General features: G+C 39.7%; 1 protein-coding gene across 1 annotated transcript in view; it reads left to right on the forward strand.

Annotated features, from left to right (window-relative positions):
* The window catches only part of VWF (von Willebrand factor), a 276,575-nt gene that overhangs the window by 101,163 nt on the left and 154,840 nt on the right, over positions 1–20,572 (forward strand). Inside the window, exons 22-25 of the mRNA XM_082255011.1 lie at positions 3,195–3,341; positions 13,482–13,622; positions 19,718–19,831; positions 19,960–20,116. Coding sequence (XP_082111137.1) covers positions 3,195–3,341; positions 13,482–13,622; positions 19,718–19,831; positions 19,960–20,116 — 559 coding nt within the window. The remainder of the gene's footprint in view (positions 1–3,194; positions 3,342–13,481; positions 13,623–19,717; positions 19,832–19,959; positions 20,117–20,572) is intronic.

The raw sequence follows: 20,572 nt of genomic DNA on the forward strand, positions 1-20,572 counted from the left end.
CTCTAGCCCTCCCTTCAGTCTCGCACAGTTGTACAGGTTCCTCTCCTTTTATGAAATTATTTACTCTTAGTTCACTGCACACAGTGAGCTTTCACAACGTGCATTAGAAACCCCAGCACCTCAGATAATGCCCTCCTTATTTTGAGAGAGTTCAGCATTATCTAGTTCTTTTCTTCCCAGCCTTGCTGACTTCAGTCCTCTCAATTATGGAGGCTCGGCATAATATTTTGATGAGAAAAATCCCACAGCCCTCTTACAGTCCCACATTTGGAGGCCAGATCTCAGAGCTTTCAGCAACTTGCAGTCATCCTCTGTTGCTTTCCAGACTCAACTTCCATGGGCTCATTTTGTTGAATGTTTGCTGGAACAGCCATCCTTTCATCCCTCTGAGGTAATACTCTAGCCTTCCAATAATGAGGAATCTGAGGCCTGGTTCCAACATGGCATTCACTGCAGATCTGGTACTGCTGTCCTCAGATGCCATGTGGAAGCACGTGAAAGAAGTAGGCGGGCCTTTCTGTCTCAAATATTTTCTTAGGAGCAGAGCTCTCCTTCCTTCATGCCACTTCTAGGCAATAGACTCCCAGACTTTTTGGGTACTCCCAGTACTATGAGCATGAGGCCCCCAGAAAGTTCCAGAATCAAGGATTTCCCCTTGGGGGATGTGATTAGTCCCAATATAGACAGGTGCATCTCAAAAAAATAGAATATCATCAAAAAGTTAATTTATTTCAGTAATTTTATTCAAAAAGTGAAACTCATATATATATATAGATAGATAGATAGATTCGTTAACTTACACACGGAGTGATATACAAAGTATTTCAAGAATTTCTTTCTTTTAATTTTGATGATTATGGCTTATAGTTATTTCTGTATCTCAGAAGATTTGAATATTGTGAAAAAGTTCAATATTGTAGACTCATGGTGTCACACTCTAATGGTGTCACACTCTAATCAGCTAATTAACTCAAAACACCTGTACAGGTTCCCTGAACCTTTAAATGGTCTCTCAGTCTGGGTAAGTAGGCTACACAATCATGGGGAAGACTGCTGACTTGATAGTTGTCCAATATACGGTCATTGACACCCTCCATAAGGAGGGTAAGTCACAAAAGGTCATTGCTAAGAAGCTGGCTGTTCACAGAGTGCTGTATCCAAGCATAATAATGGAAAGTTGAGTGGAAGGAAAAAGTGTGGTAGAAAAAGGTGCACAAGAAACAGGGATAACTGCAGCCTTGGGAGGATTGTGAAGCAAATGCCATTCAAGAATTTGGGGTAGATTCACAAGGAGTGGATTACAGCTTGTAGGGCACTGTAGCACTGGCTGTAAAAGCACTGGCTTCAAGGGCCACCACACACAGACGTATCCAGGACATGGGCTACAACTGTCGCATTCCTTGTGTCAAGCCACTCCTGAACCAGAGACAACGTCAGAAGCGTCTTACCTGGGCTAAGGAGAAAAAGGACTGGACTGTTGCTCAGTGGTCCAAAGTCTTTTTGGACTAAAGTAACTTTAGCATTTCATCAAGGTCCCAGAATCTGGAGGAAGAGTGGAGAGGCACAGAATCCAAGTTACCTAAGGTCCAGTGTGACGTTTTCACGGTCAGTGATGATTTGGGAATCCATGTCATCTGCTGGTGTTGGTCCACTATGTTTTATCAAGTCCAAAGTCAGCGCAGCCCTCTACCAGTAAATTCTAGAACACTTTATGCTTCCCTCTGCTGACCATCTTTGTGGAGATGCTGATTTAATTTTCCAGCAGGACTTGGCACCTGCCCACACTGCCAAAAATACCAATACTTGGTTTAATGATCATGGTATCACTGTGCTTGATTGGTCAGCAGAGTCGCCTGACCTAAACCCCATAGAGAATTTGTGGGGTATTGTCAAGAAGAAGATGAGAGACACCAGACCCAACAACGCAGACAAGCTGAAGGCTGCTATAAAAGCAACCTGGGCTTCCAAAACACTGCAGCGGTGCCACAGGCTGATCACCTCCATACCGCATTGATGCAGTAATTCATGCAAATGGAGCCTCAACTAAGTATTGAGTGCATACTATACTGTACATGGACATATTTTTCAGTAAGCCAGTATATTTTTGTATTTAAAATCCTTTTTTTTTTTTTTTAGTCTCATGTATTATTCTAATTTTACGAGATACTGAATTTTGGGTTCTCACTAGCTGTAAGCCATAATCATCAAAATTAAAAGAAAGAAATGCTTGAAATATATCACTATGTGTGTATTAAATCCATATAATATATGAGCTTCACTTTTTGTATTGAATTACTGAAATAAATTAACTTTTCAATGATATTCTAATTTTTTGAGATGCACCTGTACAAGTCCTCTAGCTACCTGTGGCTTTCCCCCGGGTGAAGGCTATCAATACAGCCTTGATACAGGATTCTTTCCTACATCCTTTCCGTACTGTTGCACTCATAGGAAAAACTAGCAATCACTTTCTTTATGACAACCACCTAACTATCCAGCTCACCGTCATCCTAATATAAACTCACACAGGGTGCCCCTCTCCTAGCTGGAGCAGGGAGGACACTTTACCCACTTGGTTTCTAAGCCAAATCTCACTCTCCAGCTCTGAGGCATCTAGGGGCCAACCAAGGTAACTGCAAAAGGACGCACATGCCCTAACCTACAGCACTTCCTGTTGCAGGTGGACAACACTACACCACTGTCTCTTAGTTGGCAGCAGGGTTGTCAGTCTGCTGTGCATGTTCCTTCAATTAGCCAGTGAGCTTCCTATTCGATCTATAAGATAGGCAAACCAACGGAGCACTGAAGAAGCTTACTGTTGTCAGCTTTAGGGTTTTCATACACTTTTTAAAGTATTAGGTTGATTGGTAAGTTTGCTAAAATTTTCTTGGATTCTAGCTGAAGAATCTGGATTTTACCCTCTCCATGGCATTGACATATGAATAAACTAACAGTTACACTACTGTGAAGCATAAAACCTACCCATGTTGCATTGAAGGTGGATGAAGCTTGGATCTTGAACAGGTGAATGGGAAGATCTGGGAAGATTTGTCAATGTGTACATTGACTAAAAAGCACTTCATGGAACCTTATTTCACTTTTATACAGCGTTGATGTTTTACTCTTGTTTTTTAAGACAGTTTGTGTGTGAACTACATATTATGCATTTTTTTTTTGTGGTAATTACTCCTCAGGTCACCATTAGAAAGCCTCTGAGTGACGAGACCGGTTTTGATATGCTCCAGTCTGGAAACTTCTTTATCCTCATACTTGGAGATGAAATGTCTGTAACTTGGGACAAGGGGATGAGAGTTTACGTCACTTTGAAGGAAACCTTAAGGGTAATAACATTTATTTATTTTTGCACATCTAGCATATATCTATGAAAATATAAAAGGCCATTTTACAGCTTGGTTCGGTTCAGCTTATAGATGATCATTTATCTGGACCAGAATGTTCAACAAACAGGAAGATGCTTTGGGCCTGAAAAAATAGAAGTAAAGAAAAGAAAAACAAATGTTTGGTCACCAACAGTATCTACCTATTTTTGTTTAATTTAAAATACAAATGAACAACTAAGTCCCGGTTCACACTACCGCGACTTGTCAGGCGACTGGTCAGCCTGACAAGTCGCGATCCATTCTGTGCTACAGGAACCATTCTAATAGGAGCGACTCAAGTCGCTCCGACTTAGAAAATAGTTCCTGTACTACTTTGGGGCGACATCGGAGCGACTTGCATTGACTTCCATTATGTGAAGTCCGTGCAAGTCGCGCCATAGTCGCGGTGCACCCGACTTCACAGGTCGCCCCCGAAGTCGGATCGCCATAGTGTGAACCGACACTTAAGGCCTTTTGTTTTTCTGTTATCGAAGTGAACGACAAACACTTAGTGATTGTGCTATCCAGTGAGCTTTTCTGTGCTTTCTGCCTCTGCAGATTATTATCTGTTACAGTTTTTTCCATTTCTCACTGGACTTCAAAACACCTCCCCCTATGTGTTAGAAAGAGTAGAGGGAAATATGTTCTGAAGTCCTGCTCTAGGGTAACAACAATGCACCTCTATAACAAAAGGGTGTGTATGATCCCTGCGCTATCTGAGGTGACAAGAGAATCCCTGCTGCAGCTCCACTGGGACTGATACTAAAACAGTAAAGAATATTGTTGTGGAAGTAGTGGTGCGCTTCAGGGGTTAACTCTTATAGATCTCTATTTAAGTTGATAAGCAAATTGTGTGCAAATTTTGATCTAAAGTGCTCGGTATAGTAAATGTGTGAACATTTCTGTATTCCAAAGAATGTCGATAAAGGTGCAGGTGTGTGGTGCTAATCAAAACAATATGTGTATCAATAGATAAATAAATATTGAATAAAATATCAAAATACTTCTTCTTTGCACATAAAAACGTATCAATAATGTAATATAATATAAAATACAGTGTTCATTTACAATCCAGTTCATAGAGGTAAATAAAATAAATGTGCTCAAATAAAGTGCTGCATGCTGGTTATAATAAAACGGTGTAGAAAAAAGCAATCCGTGAACTGCTCAGTTGCAGTATTTAAAGTAAACAATATCGACTAAGATAGTCCAAAAAACAATCAATTTCAAAGAAAACTTGTGTCAAAGACTCTTCTTTGTGACCGTGCTTGAATAATTAATTCAGTGACTGTGATCTCCTTCACCTTGTGTGTCACCTCTGTGTGCTCTAGCCTCTCACCTTATAGGCAAGACAAATATGCCTTTCGTGTCTATCCAGATTTTTCTATGGACTCTATTTGCCTCACTCCGGGTCCTTGATCCCTCTTTGGAACAGACTTCTTGGATTCCTATGACTGTTTGTCCGGTTCGTTTTCCTAATCCTATCCTCCTTATCCGATCTTATTGTGCCTCAGAAACAAAGACTTTTCATGGTGCAGTATATCAAGCTATTTATTTCAAGTATACAGGTTTGCACTTACATTGTAACGGAGTAAAATCAGCATGTATTGCAAACAACCGCCGCTGTGGAGATCGGGCTCCGTCGTAACGTCACTTCCGGGTATAGGGCTCCTCCTACGCGTTACGTCACGAGATCACGTGACTTCCTCAGGGAGTGGCTATAGCTGGAGTGACGTGTATTTTATAGCGGAGAAACCGGATGTTGACCGGCCGCCATTTTTTTGGAGTTCTATTATATTACTTCCTGGCGGAAGTTCTCATTCGGCCATTTTTCGATTCTCTGCCCGCCTGCTTGTTATACTAATGGGAGCTGCTAGTTATTAACTATTTCCTTCCATCGGGATATTCGCTAACAACCCGGAAGTGGATTAGAACTTCGCTCAATTCCGGCATATTAAAACATGTAGTTTATTAAGACGAGCATATTAAAAAACAACAATCTTTAAAATCAATCTTTATCACACAGCTAGTGTGTGCGATATAATATATATAGAAGAGAGGAGATATATTATATGAACAACTTCTCGGGATTGTAGTGTCTGCAGAGGAGGGAGTGTGTTATAAAATGTTTGGTTAAAAAATCGGGGGTATCTTGGTGGCATTAAAACGCAAATGGGATATATATCCTCAAATAGATATGTATTCTAAAAATGTTAAAAACAAGGACTAATATTATAAAAGATCAATAAAAATGTGTATAAAAGGAATTGGTTAGAAATCACTAATAAAACAGTTAAGATCAAATTCTATGTTCAGGCCTTTGGGGGTAAAGGAATCCATCTTAAAAATCCACTTAAATTCCATTTTGCTTAGGGTACGGACTTTATGGCTCCCTCACCAGTGTTTTTTATAGGGTTCTATACCCCAAAATTTACTTACTATCATCAGAAAACAGGCGTCGCGATGGGCGCGAAGTTTGCGCCAAGTATCGCAAACATATTTATGGCCCAATGGGAAGAAGAAGCAATTTATAAGGACAAACCAACTGAATTGGTCCTTTACAATAGATTTATAGATGACGGCCTATTATTTTGGAATGGATCGAAAGAAACACTAGAAGAGTTCCTAAATAAATTAAATAACAACGAGAAAAACATTAGACTAACCTGGCATATTAGCGAGGAAGAAGTAACGTATCTGGATTTACTCATTAAACAAGAAAAAGAAAAAATTTACACCAAAACATACTTCAAAGAAGTCGATCGCAACAGCTATCTACCTGTCACAAGCTGCCACCACAAAAATTGGACCTGGAACATACCGAAAGGACAACTACTTAGGATAAAAAGAAATTGTATGAAAAATGAAGACTATGAAGAACAAGCCCAAATCCTAGGCCAGAGATTCGTCAATAAAGGATACGAGCAACAATTCATTGAGAAAAGGATCGAAGAAGTAAAGAATACACAAAGAGGAGAACTATTAAGGAACAAAGAAAAGAATAATAATTTTACAGATAAATTGCCCAGATAAACATCTAAAAGGAAACATCCCTGAAATACCAAAATTTGTCTACAGAAGAGCGCCTACAGTGAGAAATAAAATAGTAAAGAATATTGTAGACCCCCCAAAAAAGGTATTTTCATTTTTCACAGGAAAGGGGTTCTTCCCGTGTAAAAGATGCTTCGCATGCCAAAAAACTAAACAACCTAATAAGAAGATTCTGGACTTTACGGCTACAAGCAATGGAAACAATTTCAAAATTAATGACTTTATATGCTGCAATACGGAAGGAGCAGTATATGCTTTAGAGTGCAGTTGTGGGCTGCAATACGTGGGTCGCACAAAAAGACTACTGAGAATCCGAATTAAAGAACATGTGAAAGGTATTATTAAGGGCAGTGACAAACACAATGTTTACAGGCATTTTGCAAAATACCATCGAAAAGATCCAACTCAATTGAAATTTTGGGGTATAGAACCCTATAAAAAACACTGGGGAGGGAGCCATAAAGTCCGTACCCTAAGCAAAATGGAATCTAAGTGGATTTTTAAGATGGATTCCTTTACCCCCAAAGGCCTGAACATAGAATTTGATCTTAACTGTTTTATTAGTGATTTCTAACCAATTCCTTTTATACACATTTTTATTGATCTTTTATAATATTAGTCCTTGTTTTTAACATTTTTAGAATACATATCTATTTGAGGATATATATCCCATTTGCGTTTTAATGCCACCAAGATACCCCCGATTTTTTAACCAAACATTTTATAACACACTCCCTCCTCTGCAGACACTACAATCCCGAGAAGTTGTTCATATAATATATCTCCTCTCTTCTATATATATTATATCGCACACACTAGCTGTGTGATAAAGATTGATTTTAAAGATTGTTGTTTTTTAATATGCTCGTCTTAATAAACTTCATGTTTTAATATGCCGGAATTGAGCGAAGTTCTAACCCACTTCCGGGTTGTTAGCGAATATCCCGATGGAAGGAAATAGTTAATAACTAGCAGCTCCCATTAGTATAACAAGCGGGCGGGCAGAGAATCAAAAAATGGCCGAATGAGAACTTCCGCCAGGAAGTAATATAATAGAACTCCAAAAAAATGGCGGCCGGTCAACATCCGGTTTCTCCGCTATAAAATACACGTCACTCCAGCTATAGCCACTCCCTGAGGAAGTCACGTGATCTCGTGACGTGACGCGTAGGAGGAGCCCTATACCCGGAAGTGACGTTACGACGGAGCCCGATCTCCACAGCGGCGGTTGTTTGCAATACATGCTGATTTTACTCCGTTACAATGTAAGTGCAAACCTGTATACTTGAAATAAATAGCTTGATATACTGCACCATGAAAAGTCTTTGTTTCTGAGGCACAATAAGATCGGATAAGGAGGATAGGATTAGGAGAACGAACCGGACAAACAGTCATAGGAATCCAAGAAGTCTGTTCCAAAGAGGGATCAAGGACCCGGAGTGAGGCAAATAGAGTCCATAGAAAAATCTGGATAGACAGGAAAGGCATATTTGTCTTGCCTATAAGGTGAAAGGCTAGAACACACAGAGGTGACACACAAGGTGAAGGAGATCACAGTCACTGAATTAATTATTCAAGCACGGTCACAAAGAAGAGTCTTTGACACAAGTTTTCTTTGAAATTGATTGTTTTTTGGACTATCTTAGTCGATATTGTTTACTTTAAATACTGCAACTGAGCAGTTCACGGATTGCTTTTTTCTACACCGTTTTATTATAACCAGCATGCAGCACTTTATTTGAGCACATTTATTTTATTTACCTCTATGAACTGGATTGTAAATGAACACTGTATTTTATATTATATTATATTATTGATACGTTTTTATGTGCAAAGAAGAAGTATTTTGATATTTTATTCAATATTTATTTATCTATTGATACACATATTGTTTTGATTAGCACCACGCACCTGCACCTTTATCAACATTCTTTGGAATACAGAAATGTTCACACATTTACTATACCGAGCACTTTAGATCAAAATTTGCACACAATTTGCTTATCAACTTAAATAGAGATCTATAAGAGTTAACCCCTGAAGCGCACCACTACTTCCACAACAATGCACCTCTATAGATACAGTACAGTGGGTGGGCACTGTCACCTGAGGACAGGAAGTCTGTTCTCTGCAGGATACAGGTGCATTATAACAGCTGCATATGAGGGGAAAAAAGCCTGAAAAAAAAAAGAAAACTAATGCAGCCAGTAATTCTAAGATTTTGTAAGCTGCAAAATAGTACATTTTTGTTTCTTGGTTTAGGTACACTTTAAAGTTTACCATACACATTGGCTGAACAAGCTGCCAATGCTTCTGTTTCTTGGCTTGGACATCCAACTGACAAAAAATGTATCTGTCCACAATGACAGCTAAATGTAGCAGTCATTCGGCATCTGCCCTGATATGTAGGTGACGATACCAGGGCAGAGACCATGGCCATCGTATGACTGCTTCTTCTATTCAAGCTTCATCAGATACAAAAGTAAGGATAAGTTCAGTGTCAACTTCTCATGTACCTGACTGGTGAGCCCGATAGTGCAGAGGAAGGCCTCCCTTAGGTATCTGACTCACGGCCCCTGGTAAAGCAGACAGGTGGCACAGGAGTGCAGAAAGGTATGAGTAACTGGCGGGTCAGCTGTTGGACGGGCAGCTCCAAGGTCCCAGATACTATGGAAGTGACAACCAGCTGGAAGGAAAATCCCTACAGCAGACAGGCGAAAAGCTGGAACACCCGAGTCTGCACTCATGCACACCCAGCAATTGGATCTGGCAGATGGTACTTAGTTCAGAGGGGTGTGGATTCAAGCAGAGGTAAGGAGGCTGGTTAGAGCTCAGATGGGAGATGCTGGAGCAGGGGCCACAGGCAAACGGTCAAGTCACAGACCGGATCAACAACTGGCAGGCAGCATGGAATCCAAAGGAGCAGGCAGGTTCAAGGTCAGAGGTGAGCTGAGGTCAGGTGCAGGCAGAAAGCAAGGGAAGTCCAAAAGTCAAGCCGGGTCGTACAGGAGATCAATCACAGAAGCAGGTAAACGGGAGCAGGGGTAATAGGAAGCTGCAGATCAGACAGCAAAGACACAGTGCTGCTGAAGTGTTTAAATAAGGCAGCCTGTTGCCAATCAATGAAATTAGTCTGCACTAAGTTAACCCTTAGGTGGCAGACTCATGACACTCAGCAACCCAGAGCACATGCTATATGCAAATGCTAACCTGCCTTCATTACTCATATAATGGGAACCTATAATAGTTTTAGGTAAATTCTAATTGGTTTATTTTTAATAAGATTATGTTTTATAGCTGTCTTTAAATAAATAATCTTTGTTTTACAAAGCATTTCATCATAAATAAAAAGGATTCAGAGAGCACTTTAAGTAATCTAACAAGAGCAATGGAACTTATCCCATTTCAAGCAAAATCCCTCTGATCGAAACCTAGGGTGGAACAATAGAGGTGGATCGAAGGGATGCAAATAGAGTGGAGGAGTCCCTGCTCTGATAGTTCATTTACTGTGTGTGTAAATTTCAGATTGAACTACTGAGCACTGTGAACAGGGCTTTTCCAATAGAGGAGTTTGTGTGCCTACAGGCTCCAGCTATAAATCTTCTCTTATTCGTCCATCATATTATTCAGAGGACATTTCTTTAATGCAGGGGAAAACTAGAAACCAACTATTACTACCATGCTATGAGCAAAGTACACATGCTTTGGTATTTAGTGCATGATTCATCTTTTTAGCACACTTAAAATACTGTATTCCCCTACAGGTGCATGTGTTTAAGTTCAAGTAACATATTAAATATAATACACAAAATTAATAAACTCTACCTTAAAGCTGCAAAGTTTGGCTGCATATGATCATTTAAAGTGTGATGAGTTTGTGATATAGGTGTCATGTCTTGGTCACAATTCATGTGTTGTGTCACAAACTATTATTCTTGAAGTGTTAAAACTAATGTCAGCCAAAGTGTGACTGTGATTGACAGCGGAGCAATTCTCTCACTGTGCTTGACCTGACCTGTGAAATACACACCGCAATTATTCATTCCCACTAAGCTGTTATTTATCACTCCTAGAATTGGCTGTTTCTGACCCTGAGTTATTTCTGAGTTGAGTGGCCTCAGCATCAGCTTAAAGTGATTGTAAACGATCACTTTGTAAAACAACACATTCAGTTTAAAAGAGAAATGAAAGGCAAACCATTTTTGTATAAATATAAAAAAAATATATAAATACCTTTTTTTGAACAAGTAATCACATTCCCTCTGCTCTCAGCTGCATAAGAGCTGGGGGGAGGAGAAGTAGCAGCACACTGAGCTTCCCAGTGAATGGCTGTGCAGTGGAGGCCTGTCAGGACAAGTCTGATATCTGGAGGAGAGCACACTGAGTTCCCAGCCCTGCTAGAGAACTGACCATGGTGTGCTCTCTTGCTTAGTATGGTCAGTTTTTAATAGGAAAGCAGAGGGACTGTCAGGAACACCAGGAATTTCACACAAAGGAAGCCATACAAAGAGAGCAGGATACTTTCTCATACAAGTACATGGTACAGAAGGAACATATCAGGTTTATGAAGTGTTGGGGTAACAAACGCTTTAACCACTTAAGCCCCGGAAGATTTTACCCCCTTCCTGACCAGGGGGTATTTTGCGATTCGGCACTGCGTGAGATTTAACGGACAATTGCGCGGTCGTGCGACGCTGTACCCAAATGAAATTGACGTCCTTTTTTTCCCACAAACAGAGCTTTCTTTTGGTGGTATTTGATCACCTGTGCGATTTTTTGATCATGCGCTATAAACAAAAAAAGAGCGACAATTTTGCAAAAATAACAATATTTTTCCCATTTTTTTTAATATGAAATTCCCCCCCAAAAAAATGTAAAAATTTAATTTTTTTTAAATTTTTGGCCAATTTGTTTTCTGCTACCTATGTTTGGTAAAAAAAATCACAATAAGCGTATTTTGATTGGTTTGCGCAAAAGTTATTGCGTTTACTAACTAAGGGAAAGATTTTAGTAATTTTTGTTGTTTTTTTTTTTAACTAGTAATGGCGGCGATCTGCTATTTTTTTTACGGTACTGCGACATTGCGGCGGACAGATTGGATCCTTGACTGACATTTTTGACACTTTTGGGGGTATCAGTGACATTACTACAATAATCAGTGCTATACATATGCACTGTTACTATAAAAATGACACTGGGACTTTATTGGAGAGGGAGGGGTTAAGTGTGTCCCTAGGGGCGTATTTCTTACTGTCATTGGATGTGGCTTGATGTGTAACAGCACAGATCAACGGTCCTACATAGCAGGACTGAGTGATCTGTGCTTTTAAACAGGGGAGAATGACAGGCGGCTTTGTTTACATTAGCCGCCTGCCTTTCTCCCTCTCTACCCGACGATCGCTTCCTCGGGTACGAGCGGGGGCGGGAGCGCGCCCCCTATTCGCTCCCAGGCTAGTGACGTACCGGTACGTCACTTTGCCTGGGAGGGGCTGACCGCCGCCGTATATAGTCAGGCGGTGGTCGGCAAGTGGTTAAAGCCCAGTCATTTTTCCTCCCTTTCCTTGCTCCTTTTAACAATTGAAAGCAACGATATCTTAATTTCAATTAAATTTCACATGGAGAGTGCTGTCCTTATTCTACCTACTGGCAGTGGATGGTCTTCACTGCTAAATAGAAGAGCATTCACACATTATTCTATGCATGCGTACACAGTGAGTCGAGTCTGCATGATAATGCTGAGCCTAGGGCATCTCATTGTCCAATGTGCAGTCCAGTGTACAATTTCGATAGGCCTTAGGTGCTGGGCCTTGGGTGCCGAAATGAGTTAAACCCCATGCGTGGGAACTATATCATCCCAGGCCAGACTGCCAATATGGCTGAGGACACTGAGCCCAGAAGAAGACCAGTCACAAAAGGAAATAGTAACAACTAGGAGACTGTGGATATCGCATCGCTGGAGAGGGCACTTTGAGAGGTAGGTGCAATGGACTTCCCCTTTAACAATAGAAAATATTTTATATCAAGTAGTTATGCATATGAATAGTTTATATTTATGTTTTGCAGGCAGATAGATGAGAGATCTTGGTAAGTTCTGTTCATAATAAGGACCCACTTCCTTGTTTTCTCCTAGCAGAAATGAAACTTTAAAATGTGTCAGTCAAACTCTAGCTGACATCAAATATGCAGGAAGTGGCAGGCCTAGCATTGTACGCAAGCAAAATATTATAGAAATATTAAAAATACTTTGTATTTTTAATATGTATATATGCAGGGTGTCTCAAGAATCTGAATCCATATTAGAAATTCTTTCTTCCATCCATAAAGTACAGCTGGTCCAGGTGAGGTCTCCAAACCTAACACCATGCAACTTTTTTCCTTGGGGCATCTGAAGTCAGTAGTCTGTCAGAACAATCGCCACAAAACATCAGTTCAATGCTCAAAGTTCAACATTCTTATGTTCAGTGCATAAACAAGTGACCCAAAATCCAAGGCCGTCAATTTGAGCATTTACTGTAATAAAGCTTTTAAATACAATTTTGTATATTAAGTTTTTTGTTGTTTTAACAAGAATCTTTATTTAAAAAAAATCAGATTATACATTTATTAAACTTAAAAAATAACAAAAGCATTATACTTACACTAATAATCCTATGTTAAGTTTAACAGTGATTTATACTGTATTTAGACTCAAAATCATGCTGCTATTCCCTGATAACTGACATGCTTAAAAATTTGAACCCAATTTCCATTTTTATTCCATTAATTCCATTACATATATTTGTTTATAACTTTGTGAAGTAATGCAAATGTAAATGATTTAATATATATAAAGCTAGAGGTCTATAAACCAGTGTGCTTTAAAAGGTTAACAAAAAAAAGAAAGAAAAAACAACTCTATAATTCTTTCATAAAAGTTGAAAAAATAGAAATTTAAGAACAAAATATCTTAGTTGTTTGAGAGAGCCTGCTATTTTGCTCTAATAATAAAATAACACTCACTAAAATGTTTTTTCTGTTGGTTTAACCACTGTTGACTTTTTCTTCTCCCAGGAGAAAGTCTGTGGTTTGTGTGGAAACTTCGATGGAATTGAAAACAATGATTTAGTAAGCAGTCATAATCAGGTGGAAATTAACCCAAGCAACTTTGGAAATTCCTGGAGAGTGAACCCTCTTTGTGCTGATGCTGCAATGGTGAGGCCAAAGATTCATTGTTAAGTTTGATTTTTTTTATAATCAAAATACTTTATTTAAAGGCAAACATGGTTTTAGAGCTACATTTTATTCTATATATGTATTATATATATATTTATATATATATATATATATATATATATACTGTATATATATGCAGTGTATAGTTTTTTTTTTTTAAATCAGCACTAATGCACTAATAAATCTTTTAAGATTTAAAACTTTACAAAATCAAATAAATGCAGGAAGAAAAAATAGGCATCAAAAATAGTTTGTTGCATTGTCTCAATAACAGTATTAATATAGACAATAAACAAAGTCTTAACATGTCAGAATATTCAATCTGATAATTTGTTTTTAGTAGATATAAGTGAGTAAAAAAAAAAAATATATATATATCTATATATATATTTATTGTATCTCTCAGGCACTCTGGTGGTAGGATCCATTGATTACTCAGATATACATATATACCTCAGCACAAGTACTAAAAAATATATAAATACTTTTTTTCAGAAAATAGGTACAGGAACTCAGCCACGATCTCCCCCAAATCCCCCCCCCCCATGCACCCTCCAAACCGCATCATATAGTGGGTGTGGTCAAATTTCACTAACAGTGGGAGGGTCTCAAAGGGGTATTAAATACCAGAAGTGCATTATGTACAGAGTGCAGAGTTTGGGAGAGGTTACACACAAGTTGCAGAGTTCAGGGGTATGCTGCATACAGAGTGCAGAGTTCAGATGTGCTACATACAGAGTGCTGAGTTTAGCCTTCTTTCATAGTTAATTACCTCTGCATTCCCCATCCACATCTCACTTTCACCCCTCTTCAGCTCTGACCTCTGCATGCAACCCCCCTCCACTGCACCCATCTTCTCCTCACCTCCTTAAAAGCTCCACTATCTTCTACATGTCATACATTTGTTGCTTTATTAAGCTGAAGCATCAGTTTCTTGCACCTCAACGCTTACTGTAGTTGGTTCTGCCTCTTTCACTTTATGGAGATCGTCCAGTGGGGGTTTTGGCATCTGCACTGCACCCCAGGAACCTGCATCTCTCTTGTCCCCATCCTGAATTCAGCTGTTGGGAGACAAGCTGTCACTTGTAAACAGAGAAGCCAGATTTCTGTGTTTACAAGAAAGAGATAGTGGTAAGAAAGGAGCAGAGGGCCTGAGCCAAAGGTGGTGGAACCAAGTTCCAGCTGAAAAAAAGTCCTGTAAATACTTATGCTATGTCCGCCCAGTGCTAAATATACCTCAAAAAATGCAATTGTAATAATACAGCGCTTGCAAATCAAAACATATAATCATATAAAATAATGTGCTCAAAAAACATGAAAAACATATACATAATCAAAGTCTTTCAAAAAATCTCATATAAAGTGCTTGGTGCTCCAAAATCCATATAAAGGTGCTAAAGTGCTTCATGTAAACATGCTGTGAAGTGTGCCACACTCCGCTCTCGTATCCCCACTCACCAGAGAAAATGGACCCTCAGCTTTTCAGTCTGGGGGTCAAACACGCTTGTATCTGGTGTTGTGAATTTGTTGCGGTTTATTTAGAATTATTTCTACTTATTTCCTTTTTTAATTTTTATTTTTTTTTATACAATTTTTTTTTACATATATAACTGTAAGTACTTTTGGGTATTTATATATCTACATTGGTAGTTTATTTTTAGATTGTATGCCGTTTTGGCAAGGCTGTTCCCCCTTTTCCCCCTCTTTTTTTTTTGGCTTTGGCTTTTCTTTGGAACAAAATTTGAGATAGTTATACAGATGTCTAGGTTTTCTTTTTTGTTTTTTATGGGGTCAACCTTGCCCTTATTGATTGTTATCCCTTACTTTCTGTTATGGTGAATGTGCGAGCGTTTGTGTGGTTTTTATTTTCAGGGGTTTTTTTGGCTTGATTGGCCTGCTGCTTCTCCCTCCCCTTTGAGGCTGGTGACACCGGCTGGGGGTGTGGACACACTGTGTTGCTCTTCCGGTGTGCTTCCAGCCGTAGTCTGTGCTGCATGTCGGCCTAGCTATTGTATGTATGGTGCGGTGGTGCGTGACCGATTGGGGTGTGGGGCTGGGCGTGACCTTCGCTGGTTGTTGTGCCCTGTTGGGTACATCTGACCAGGCGTTAGCTGGACATGACTTCCACTTCTGGGTGGAAGCTAGCATCAGTATCGCACGGCCGTCATGGCCGCTCACTGCTACATGTGTCCCTGCTATCCGATCGATGGATGCTTGCACCCTGTCATGGTCCAACATCACGTCTGCTCCGGGAACAGGAATTGACGCCATCCCCGGCTTCTGTGTCTCCCGGCCGGGAATAGCAGACCATGTGGAGTCGGCCGTGTTTTTTTTTAATTTCCTGTATGCTACACCTCGTACCCACTGGCGCCCATTTTTGCCCCTGTTTCTCTGAAAATATAGGTAAGGTTATTGTGTGTAATACCAAACTAGAGAGGCCCCACCCAGCCCTCCCTATGACTGCCCCTTTTGGCTTTATAGGGGGCTGCTCATGTGTAGGGCTTTCCAGTGTTGGAGCGGTGGGGTCTCGGGAGACCCAAACATCTAACTGCGGGTGCACATGCTATTGAGACTGGCTCACCTCCATGGAATGACTTAAAACATATTGTGACTCATTTCCATTCATAGTTTATGGTAAGGTATAGTGGATTGTTTGCCTTTACCAGAGGTATAGATCCCACCCTAGGATCTTTAATTATATTTTTGGGTCAAAAGAACTTTCTGATATACTTTTTCTCTTTTCCCTTTTTCTGTATATATATATATATATATATATATATATATATATATATATATATACAGTGTGGTCTGGTACATTACCTTTCTCACAGATAGAAGTTTTCGCAGAGTCCTTGGCCAGTGGCAGCATTTGAATATCTGTAGTTTTTGATGTATACATTTTTGGTCTCCCCCTAACTGGAACATATCCAACACACCCTATGGAAGGTATATTATATACCATTTGTGTTTTTTTTCTTCCTTTTTCCCCTTTCCCATATATATTGGACATGATATGATGTGTAGATAAGTTTATTATTTATGTATTTGTTTATACATATGTATGCTTTTCTCTATATACATATTAGACATCTGTGAAGTGTATGACAAAACAAAAGCCCTGAAGAAGTGGGATATTTATACTGCGAAACATGTTGGTGGGCTCTACCTGGCCCTTGGTTTATTGTGTCCCTGTTTGTAATATTGATGTATTTAATAATAAAAATATATATTTTTTAGATATTTTAAAAAGACATTTGTGATGCAATGTGATGCTCTTTGGGAGTTACCATCTAAAAAGCCCACTTTCTTCCATAAAGGATATTTTTGCATACACGTTATATGATTATATGTTTTGATTTGCAAGCTCTGTATTATTACAATTACAATTGCTCTTGGTAAATTTGTAATCCATTTTATAATGCAGAAGATTTAACAGGAAGACTGTGAAGATCACACAATGGATTGAAATGCTCTAGAAGCACTTGGCTAACACTAGCACTACATCTAACTGAAAAATACATTTTAAGTGTATCGACCCTGTAATATTAGTTGGGTCTATTCTTTACATACCTGTCCTGTCTTGTTCTGGGTGCTGGGAATAAATATCTGTACTCTGTAAATATCTTCATAATATGCTAATGCATTAAATAATAATTTAAATTTACAAACGGCAATTCACACTTTTATTAGACATCATCTCTCCCCAGGTGTGCAGCTTATCTGAGCAGGTACCATGGAGATTGTACCAATCTCCTCCAACTTTTTCACTCATAGTGATCTGTATGTTGCTACTGGATACAGGAAGCTCAGTACTCATAAACCCAAGCTTGTTCTTCTCCCAAGGCCTTACTTCATTACTCATTACTCCCAGGCTAGGTCCCTAGAAACCCAGTGCCGTGTGAATGGTCCCAGGATGTGGGGAACTGGTCCCCAGTAAAAGGGGCCAAGAATCAAGCCCCTTCTTTTCATGGCAAGGTAGTCTCTGTCTCCCATTCCATGTCACCAGCTGGATGGCTGCGTAAGTACTTGACACAAGTACAGTATTCATTAGTAATGGCATCAGTATCTTCTCCAATTGATTAACCACTGTTCCTTTAGTACTGTAACAGAACCGAGACCCACACTGTATTTGTGGGCTTCTGTCAGTATACGGCTTCTTTCCGTCTTGAAAATAGATATCAAATATTCCAGCCACCCCCATACAAAGCTAGCTGACAACTTAGCTTGTACTGGAACCTTCTCCTTTATTGAACAGTCACACAGTTTATATACAGCATGGACATCTACCTCCTGATCAGATTACCACACACAGGTCAGGGGTTGCCTGATTACATTATCATATGCAGATGAAATTGTATACAGAAATATAATTAACCTGAACTAATTATCTAGCCATCTGGACAGAAACAATATGTGAGTTCATTGACAATTAACAATGGGACAGACAGGCTTAACAGAATACACATGCCACTTCAATACACAGACAATAGGAAGCGACCGCCAGTGACAGATTGTCTGTCTCTGACATTGAGGTACAATACACCTTATCATAAGTGCAAACACAGAACCCAATTGAAGCAATCCAAACCATATTCTCAGTGTCCATTAAAGTGGTTGTTCACCGAGAAAAAAAATGTTTCTCTTCTTTACATCCTGAAAGAGAAACCCATAATGAGCTAGTATGCATCGCATAGTAGCTCATTATGAAATACTTACCTTAGAACGAGCCCCCGCCGTGCCGTCCGCTTACCTGTATGACGGGCGACATGTATAGTCGCCCGTCTTCCGGGATCGCGGCATCCGGCCATCTGATTGGCCGGAACCGCTGTGACGTCACTCCCGCGCACGCACGCGGGAGCCGACGGTCACGGCACGGGGCTCTGCAGGAACGGCACGATCTGCCGTTCCTTCAGAGCGCATGCGCCAGTGACGTCACTGGCTGCATTAAAGGTAAATATCTCCTAAACGGTACATGTTTAGGAGATATTTACAGTACCTATAGGTAAGCCTTAATATAGACTTACCTATAGGTACAACTTCCTGAGGAGGGTTTACTTCCTCTTTAAGTATCTGTCTTTCACTCCCAGTGGCGGTGAGTACCGTCACAGGTACGTCATGCATACACCCCTTTAATGACTTCAGAACAGGCAGTTGATTTGAACAACAAAGGTATTTTTACTAAAGTAGAGAAAATAACAAAGAAATGGTACTCCAAGACATTTATAGCTCCAGCACACATTCCTTTCAAAGTTCCTTAAGTGTCCATGTTGTAGTGCCCGAGGAGGACGTCATACATTAATTAGGTAGTAAACTCCATCAAAAGTAATTTGCAAGGCAAGAGTCTACTATTGACCGTAAATCCATAATTTGGTGCCATAATTCACAACCAATAGTAAATCCATGACTTGACAGCATAGGTCTGTTTAAGCCCATACCTCTAGGAAAGTTGACTGGGTTCCCACAAGGGGTGGTGACCCGGCAGAGTGGCACCTTACACCTTGGCAGTTTAGTCCTAAAATAGCACTTTACCTGGAATCAGTTCTCTTTTTATATGTTTTGTCCAGCAAGGAGAGGTACTCTTCAGAAAAGCCCAGGAAAACCTGGCCAGCAGAGTTAGCCTCTACCTATCAAACAGCACCACCTCTGCTGGGCAACAATAACTAAGTAGTGCAACTTACACAGCAGAAAATACATTTAATCCCGAAAGTACTGAACATAACCAGAACAGAAATACCTCAGTCAACACCTGCAATACAAGCTTATGGGAAATGTAGTTCTGGGGGTATGCCTACATAAGTAGAAAGTGACCTCTGAGCAGCTGTCTGTGCAAGAATTTTACAAGACCCGATGATGATGTCATAGGTAGTAAGGAGAACAGGTAAGGTCTGATCATATCCTTAAAGCTAAACATAATATTCCATGTAAAATAGAAGAACAGATGCAAAGGTGACCTTGGAAAAAAAATTGAAAAGTTCCTCTAAATTAAATATATACTATTTTTCTGACATAAAATATAATGTAGGATACTTGCTCGGGTCATGCTAAATGTTTTAATACTGATTATTCTTGTACAGTTCTCCGCTGCGGTGTCCATGCCACTCTGCCAAGACAATGTTTTGAAACAGGCAGCAGTAGAACATGCCTGCAGCATCCTGATGGGTGACATCTTTCAAGCATGTGAGAAACTGGTATGTATACACACACACACACACACACACACACACACAATTGAATCAGCTTTGGAGTAACAATCAGTCCAAAAATAACACATACAAACAAGTAACTGTTTTCTTTTAATTGCTACTTTGTTCTGCAGATAGATCCAACTCCATATTACGAGATTTGCACATATGACACTTGCACTTGTGAATCGATTGGGGATTGTGCATGTTTTTGTGATTCTATAGCAGCTTATGCACATGCATGTGCACAGAAAGGAGTGGTTGTGCAGTGGAGATCATCACAACTGTGTCGTAAGTACAAAAAAACATTCATGTTTCTATCCTACTGAATGTACTGCTTTAGACTTCATCATGACCGCAATGTACCAGCACAAAATGTGACAAGCCACCACAACCAACAATGAACAGCTGGTACCAGCAAGCTTGGTTGATAAAAATGTAGAGTAACATTCCAAATAAGATTGATGTTTCTTTGATGAAAGGACCTTTATGGACATAATCAGCCAATGTGACAAGAGCTCCAGAAGCAAAACCTCTTTAGCTGAGTTCTTAAATTAAAGCAAATCTGTACTTAGCTCATGCAGGGGAAAGTAATGAATTTGTTTTATTCCCCTGCAGCAGCAATATTTATCTTTCCTTTGCCCTCCTGCTACTCTGTTTATCCACCAGGAGTGAGGACAGGAGTGCTGTCTGCCCAGCCCTATGTGTAAATGTTGGCTAAACATTATATGAGAGGAACTGCCATAC

This window comes from Pelophylax lessonae, assembly GCF_965119305.1.
Source record: "Pelophylax lessonae genome assembly, chromosome: 4".
Lineage (NCBI taxonomy): Eukaryota > Metazoa > Chordata > Amphibia > Anura > Ranidae > Pelophylax > Pelophylax lessonae.